At 39.5% G+C, this 7,927-nt stretch overlaps 1 protein-coding gene across 1 annotated transcript in view; it reads right to left on the bottom strand.

Moving 5' to 3' along the window:
- Positions 1–1,966: 1,966 nt before the first annotated feature.
- The window catches only part of IRS2 (insulin receptor substrate 2), a 31,920-nt gene continuing 25,959 nt past the window's right edge, over positions 1,967–7,927 (bottom strand). The window contains exon 3 of the mRNA XM_014944200.1: positions 1,967–4,458. Within this exon, the coding sequence (XP_014799686.1) occupies positions 4,454–4,458 (5 nt within the window). The 3' untranslated portion in view covers positions 1,967–4,453. The remainder of the gene's footprint in view (positions 4,459–7,927) is intronic.

The raw sequence follows: 7,927 nt of genomic DNA, 5'->3' as shown, positions 1-7,927 counted from the left end.
AAACTATTGAAAGATGATGTCTTTATAGTGGTCTCCAGGCCCACTCTGAACTGGAGAATTTGGGAATGCTTCTAAGCTCCAGGCACAAGGATAAACTCAAGGTAACTTCATGAGGTGACACCTGGACACATATCAACCCTTCTCTGAACCCTGTACCACAAAAAGTAAATGAAGGCTGCCAAGAGGGAAGCCTTGGACTGCTTTGAGGTCCTTGAGAAGGGTAGTCACTGAATGAGGACTCAGGAGCAACACTCTCAGGTCAGTGCAAAGGTTGTCTGTTTGGAAGCTGCCAACATCACACCAAACTGTGCTGTGAGTGGTCTGACTATCCAAATGTTTCCTTTATATTTTGATTATCAGAAATGGAACTCGCCAGAGAATCTGGATTTCCAGATGACTTATCAAACAGATTCTTCTTCCATGTTATCACAAAGTACCACTCACACACCCCGTTGCCAGTAGAAAAGGAGGAGATACTTTTGGATAGTTGTATTTCTCCAGAACAATTCCAAAGACTAAAGCAGTTGCTCTTTCTCTTCAAGGATGTAGGCACTAAGATCCACAATGTCCTATTTTGTGCTCCCTAGCTAAATCTGCAGCTAAGACAGTCAGGACAGATGAGAGAAAGAACTGAATGTTCTTTCTTGGGCAGCATATACATTATCTGTGATTTATGTCTGCACTCTGTGGCTTATACAGACACTCCAGCAACCACAGGATCATCCTGCTGCTGCAACAGACAGGATTGCTCTTTTCCATTCAAGCCATTTTCAGAGAAAGAACCTGAACTTGTGACAATAAGCCAGGTCTTATCCTTTCAAGACAAAGTCGTATGACTATGGACCTTCAGCTATCCCCCAAACACAAGGTACTGATGAAAGTGGTACCATTTAGTGGTAGATATGGCCAGGAGAATGTACCATTAAACTGAAAGAGGGGAGATTTAGATTAGACATTAGGAAGAAATTCTTTACTGTGAGGGTGGTGAGACACTGGAACAGGTTGCCCAGAGGAGCTGTGGATGTTCCACCCCTGGAAGTGTTCAAGACCAGGCTGGATGGGGCTTTGAGCAACCTGCTCTAGTGGGAGGTGTTGCAGGAGGGTTGGAACTCAATGATCTTTAAGGTCCCTTCCAACTCCAACCATTCTATGATTCCAACATACATGTCTCAAGACAAGATTTCATTCTAAATGACTTCAAATGTGGTACATAAAGATAATGACTCCACCAGTACCAGCAGGCCTTGCATGTGATCAACAAAGATGTGTCACTCCTCAGCCTAAGTGAAGGAGATGTCAGCAAGACTCCCCTGTGAAAGGGACATCAAGCTTTTGCTTAACCTACTGCTGTCATCCCTTGCCCCTCATCACCCCAATCCCTGCCATGAGTCAGTGACCTTTACACAGGTCATTTACCTGGATGCAAGGAACGCTGAAAAAAGGTCATTTACACAAGTATAAGGGATGTTCCTACTGACCAGGAGCAGATCAGGCTACAGTGACCCCATGGTGCCACGACTGTGTCCCAGAGCCCCTGCACACAAGCCAGCAGATGAAGATACCTACATAAAGCATTAGGTTTCCATTTACCTTGCACCAGTTTAAGTGACTATACAGCAGGTATAGGGCAAGTCTGTTCTGGCAAGGCTGCCAGAAGGATTACCATAGTCTTCCACTCACTTTTAAAGTGGAATTAAAAATTAAGACCAGGTTCTGCTCCTAGTTATTCCCTCAAATATACACGCCTTGCCTCTATAATACTGATATTTATATCCTTAAACAACATTTTAAATTATTTTATTGTTTTTCAGGAGTGTTAAAAGGAAAGTACGTTACTGTGTGCAGAACAGTAAGATTTACTCAGAGAAAGCGTGTTTCCATTTAAAAGAGAGAATAAACTGATTTTATGTAAACAAGCAGAAAAACCACCCCACCCCTAGAGAAAACAGGCACACAAATACTTTACTCCTTTCATAAATAATGTATTTTATTGCATATGGCTATTAAGGAGAGCATCCATGATCAATACAGACTAAATACAATACACTACTCTAGTTCCATTTATTCTGGTCTCCAGCAGCATCACATTTATCCTTATATACAGCGTGTACATTGGAAGACACAGCAAGATAAGTTAAGTCTCTTGTCATATCACAATAGCAAGAAATATATTTAACATCTTGATATCCAGAAACAATACGTACCCAAAAAGAAAACACTGCTTAATAACTGTTAAGGTTATATAGCAAAAAATATTTTAAATTTAAGGTAAGTCAGGCAAAATGTACAAAGACCCCAATATACATTGTGAAGTTTTAGCAAACATAACATTTATACATTTTGGTTCCATTCTGTAAACTAAATTAAGAATGTAAGTATTGCATATGCCTTTGTGAAATATACAGGATAGAGAAGAATTGGCTATATTGTCAAGTTTTGTTTTGAAGTTGCTGTATGCATTTTAGCCATTTGTTTTAGTTGTGTGATTTCTTAATTGGTACAGAGGGTTACTCCAAAATAGAAGTTCAAATCATTGAATTCAGCAGGTACCACACTCAGTGCTATGGGGGGCGTCGGACAAAAAATGTCAAAGGTATTTGTTTTTTTTTAGTTCCAGACTTAAACAAGCAGCATTTTAGAATGTCTTAGAACCATTTATAGTATTATTATTACCAAAAAAAAAAACCAAACCAAACTCAAACAGACAGATTAGATATTTAAATTGATTTTAGATCTAATATTGTATTAGCCTATGCATTGCTGTGATTTGAGACCCCAAAAATTACACTGAAAAATAAAGTGTGTCATGGGGTAGGGAAGGAATTAGTTTACATTCATCTTTGTCTTGTAATACAATCCTCAGTTCTAAAAATTCAGCATGTAAGCAGGAAGACCGCATTGCCATTCACTATATTTGTAAGACATTGACTCTCGTCTTCCTCAGAAAAAAAAAAAATCCCAAAAGATAATGCATTAAGTACAGGTTCCACCTAGCATGATGATTAAAAAAAAAAAAAAAAAAGAAAAGAAAAAAAATCTCACAGAACTCAAATAACTTAGTAATACTTACATGTCTATCAGAGCAGGCACTGGGGAGGTACCCTTAAAATGTATATGAACTCTTCAACAAATTTATCGAAGGAGAAACAAGGTGGCATGACATTCTGCTAGTCTGGTGCAAGAGCTGTATGTGACATTTGTGACAGTAGCCACCACATCACTGGGATTTTCAGGCTACTGGAAATGTGATGCACAGGTAGCCTAAAAAAGAACTCCGGGTGAGTGACTGCAATGGTTCTTCTTCCCTGTAACGATGCCTGCAGCTGCAATGGTGCTTTCCTGGTAGAAGGCAAATATCAGGACTTTCCAAGATGGCAAGGTAATACTGTGTTAATATTAGCGCTTGAATCTGCCCGATACCCATTATCATCCCTGCATTCCTAGCATGCCTACGTGGATTTTTTTTGGTTACAAGAAACGCAGCTAAGAACAGGGTTAGCTGACAAAAGTGAGCTTCTAAATAGGAGAAAAGGCTTTTGCAATCTGAAGTACCTACATAAACACCTACATAGAGAGGATTAAACAAGTGTGTCAAAGGTACAGAGAGATACCCCCAATACAGTTTGGATGTTTTTAACTTACATTGCTTCAGTTACACATTTTAATTTTTTTTTTTATTATTTTTTTTTTTTTTTAACTACTCCGAATCCTCTGTCCGAGTCCGATTCACAGAGTTCCATCCCATTTTTTTCGTCGTTTCAGTGCCCTGGTGGGGCTCTGTGTGAGAAGTAAACCCTGCGGCTAGTGATTCACACCCCAGCAGCAGCAGCAGCTGTACGCGTCGCAAGTTCAGTAAGGCTGACGACCGTTCTTGAGAGAGAACTCAGCATCGGGATAAAGGAGGTTCCTGTCGGACACCAACACCGCAAAATCCGGCTTTACTTTTGAACTTTTGAGGTAGGACTGTGGTAGGCTTGAAATTACGCCAGTAAATACCAGATCGGACTGCTTCAGCGGGTGTCACAGAATCCCCTAGTATGCCGAAGAATAAATACAGTTTGTCTTTTGCAGAAAAAGGAAATAAAGGCATTGGCCGTTAGTTAAAGAGGCCGGCAGAAAAGTTCCTAGGATCTAAAGAGCATCTCCAACTCCTGTCGAAACAGCAGCAAAATGATACCGTAGATGCCATGGACAGGTAATGAGTTAGGCAGGTTGCTTTCCCTTCCTCACAGATTCGTTGCACAGTTTTAGTCCACAACAGGTTGAAAGTTAAGTAACTGTCCGGACCAACAATAACAACAACAACAAAAAGTAAACCTTAAGCAGCTTCAGTTACAAAAAAAAAAAAAAAACAACAGAAAAAACAAAACAAAACCCAAAAAGGTATATGCCGAGCAGCTTCTTTGAATGTTGTACTCTGTTGTTTGAGGTCATGGTGAGAAAATTAACTCCTTCACTCTGAAAAGAAAAATGAAAGAATGTCAATAAAAGCTGAAAAAAACCCCCATATTTATGATTTAAACAACACAAAAAAAAATCACCATGAAGAGATTATTCAGAATAGGTTTTCATCAAAAAAACCAAAACCACCTTGCAGTAACTGCTTTCATATTTGCATACATCATAAGGTATTGCAGAGGCAGTAAAGGGAGTACTTCCCAATCCAATACCACCTCCTTATTTTAGAACTTTTTTAAACTGTGGCTCTTCAGAGCAGCAAACCATGGGAGACAGAACTGTTTAGAAAATCTGACACAAATTCCCCCAATTCAAGTTGTGACCATCACTGTTTGCATCAGTGGAAAGGAAAAGGCTTTGCAGAAAGTAGGTACAAGCTTGAATGTTTTTTTGGTTTTTTTTTTCAGTCAGCCAGGTGTTATTAAAAGCTGTCCATTTCCAGACATTAAAAACAAGTTTCTTGAGACTATATTGTCCTTAGGGAAAGAATCTTCTAAAAAAATAAACAAAGTATAGAGACAACCTTTTACTTCCATAAGTAAAAAAGTCGGGGGGGGAAGAAGGGGAGGTAGGCAAATGGAAGGAATCTTCTCCAGGTTACTGACTGTTTAAAGCTGCTTTAAACAGTCAAGGTGAATTATGCAGTAAAACAGAAATTGATTGCAAAGTGACCTATTCTACTTTACAGAATGCCTTTTGTGGTTTTTCACTGCAAAGAATTAATGGATAGTGTGTGCCACTGCCACAAAGGGGCATTACTATATTCAGTAACAACATTAAGATAATTTGTTAATGTGTTCATTAAAAATAAAAAATCAAAATTTCCTTAGTATGTTGCTTATTGTGTAGATTTTTCCTGTTTGCTATAATATTTGAACAGCAGCAATGCACAACCAGCAGTGATTAAACTACCAAGACTGTACATTTTACATGACAAAACACTGACACCTCATTTTGAAAGGTGCTAAGTGGAACATCCCGATACAACATCAGCTCTGCAAAATTACATTCACACTAAGTGCTATTAATAGTGTCTAGTCCATTTAATAGTTTACAGCAACTTTTTTGTTGTATGTTGTTGGCCCCAGGTTTACAAGTTAGATGCAAATTTTAGCATGAAGTTTTCCTAAAAATTGAAGTTATTTGGAACATTTTGGGAACTTAAAGTTTGTAAAGGACATAACCCATCAATTTTGACTGTATGAATACATGAAGTCAGTACTCCTGTATATTTTTAATTCCTTAGGGACCCTAAAACCAAAATAAATTATGTATGAAACCTGGATGTCAAAGTAAGCATAGTGCTGTTTCAATCTGTGCAAGTTTCAATCCATATAAATTTTAATCCATGTAAGTCTCTGATAAACCAAAAGAAAGAATTTTCCTTCAAGTCTACAGAAAAACAAAGGTTGACATATCTTGGCGTATAAGTGAGAATTGCTAAATTGCTGTTGAATCTCTAGGAGCTAATATTTACCTAAGGAATAAGCCCTGCTGAAGTCAACTGGAGCCGCTATATGATCAGATACTTAAGATGTTACTTAGGATTTTATTTCATGAAACAGCTTGAGATGAATAAATCGCTTGCTAAGACCAAAAGGAAAGCATCTCATTGCCCCCACTCATTGCCATTTGTTTGTTGCCACTTTCCCAATCAGAAACTAAGTCAAATCTACCCAACCCGATCTTCAGGAAATGAGTTTTCGTTGTTTGGGCTGGGAGGGTGTTTCAAATTAAGAACTGGAATTGGCTTATGAGGCAATCAAGGGAGCCCCAGAACAGCCATCATCATCATCATCATCCAGTAAGACTGTGTGGGAGAACAAGCAGCAGGATGGATGGCTCTCAGAAGGGAGCAGAGATCCCTCATTTGAGGAAGAGCTGGCTGACAAACCACTTCCTTCCGAGCTTTGCTCAGGGAAGCAGGATGCACACGCATCATGCAGACAAACATGGGGACGTTTAAAGATACACGATGACTCTGTGCTGTTGCTTTCCTCCTCCAAATGGAAAGCAACCTGACAACTAAATTTAGGTTCCCAAAAGCGTCCACGTGGTAGTGAAACCCAAATAAAGTTAAAAAAAATAATCCCGTGTTGAGATAGAGAAATCAGAGGAAGATATTTTTGCACATGCAAAGAACACAAACAAGTAGGTTTCCAGAAGTATGTCAGCCTCGGGCAGCCAGCAGGCAGGATTATTAGCAACTGAGTAATCCTGCCGCTGTTCTTACGGCACAACGCATACTTTCCAGCCAAAATTAAACTGGAGCAGGTGAAGTGGCCAACACTTCAAAGCACTTCCAAACTTGGTTCATAGAGTTTTGTAGGAGGACAATAGGACTATGGGCAGAAGCCTAAGAGCCTATGATGCAATAAACATGTCATCCAATGAGTCTATAACACTGACTTACAACTCAAAACCTAACCCAAACATAGTTTTGCAATGTCAGCTTCAGTGGAAGCCTACTTGCAAGAATTAAGTTGTAAGTTCCACGCTGAAGTAAAAAAAAAAAAAAAAGAAAAAATTACAATAATATCACTGTTAATTTTTACTTCAGTGATTAGTATCTTTTACTTATTTCAAGTCTCAGGTCAACATTCCACTTACACAGCAAGTCACACCAGCATACATTGTCTCTATCCACTAAACAGAATTCCTACAGACTCAAACATATTCTTTGATAACCTCATTCCCCACAAATCAAAATGCAAAGTCCAATACTTCTTCAATACTGAAGTTTCCTCTTGGTTTTGGGCTTTATTAAGAAAAGCATCCATTATCACTGCTGAGTTTCCAAAACTCAAGCTGTCCAATTCCACCAGTGCTTCTCGGGGAATAAATTAGATAATAAATACACACACGAATTGCTAGGAAACTACCAAATACTCAAAAACTTATTAAATATATATCGTGAAGAGAATATAATGGTTAGTCAATTAAAGAAGATCTAGTCTGCTTATTAATTTTCAAAGCCAGTAAGCAATGAATAAAAATTTTCTTAATTCCTAAAAATAATTCTCATCTGCTAACAAGCACGTAGGCAGAAACAGCTATTCATGTGGCTCATGGCAAAACACATTTGTTGGTTTGCCCAAACCGGTAAATTTATTTATTCCACTGGCAGCGCGACCACCAGAGCGGATCGGGCATCGGATGCAGAACCCCCAGCTCCACCATGGGCTTCTGCCCTGACTCCAGGCCAATCCCTCAGTGCCTTTGTCCCTTTGTTTCCCCTCCCCGTGCTGCCTGCCAAATCGATTAAGGCTCTGATCCCGCTAACTAACTTTTCCTGGAAGAGTGATCCTATTGATACACCCAAATCTGGAGGTTAACACCATGTACGTCTGCGGGCGTCAGGCCAGGCCATTAGGTGACGTAGACCAAGGAACCAAATCCCACCCTCAGGGAGATGCTTTTGGCCCCCCTGGCACCCGGGAGGAGACTTGTGGCCCTGGGTGAGGCAGCT

This window comes from Calidris pugnax, unplaced genomic scaffold (assembly GCF_001431845.1).
Source record: "Calidris pugnax isolate Ruff unplaced genomic scaffold, ASM143184v1 scaffold69, whole genome shotgun sequence".
NCBI classification, from domain to species: Eukaryota; Metazoa; Chordata; class Aves; order Charadriiformes; family Scolopacidae; genus Calidris; species Calidris pugnax.
Note: the sequence above shows the minus strand (reverse complement) of the source record. Positions and strands in the feature narration are given on the sequence as shown.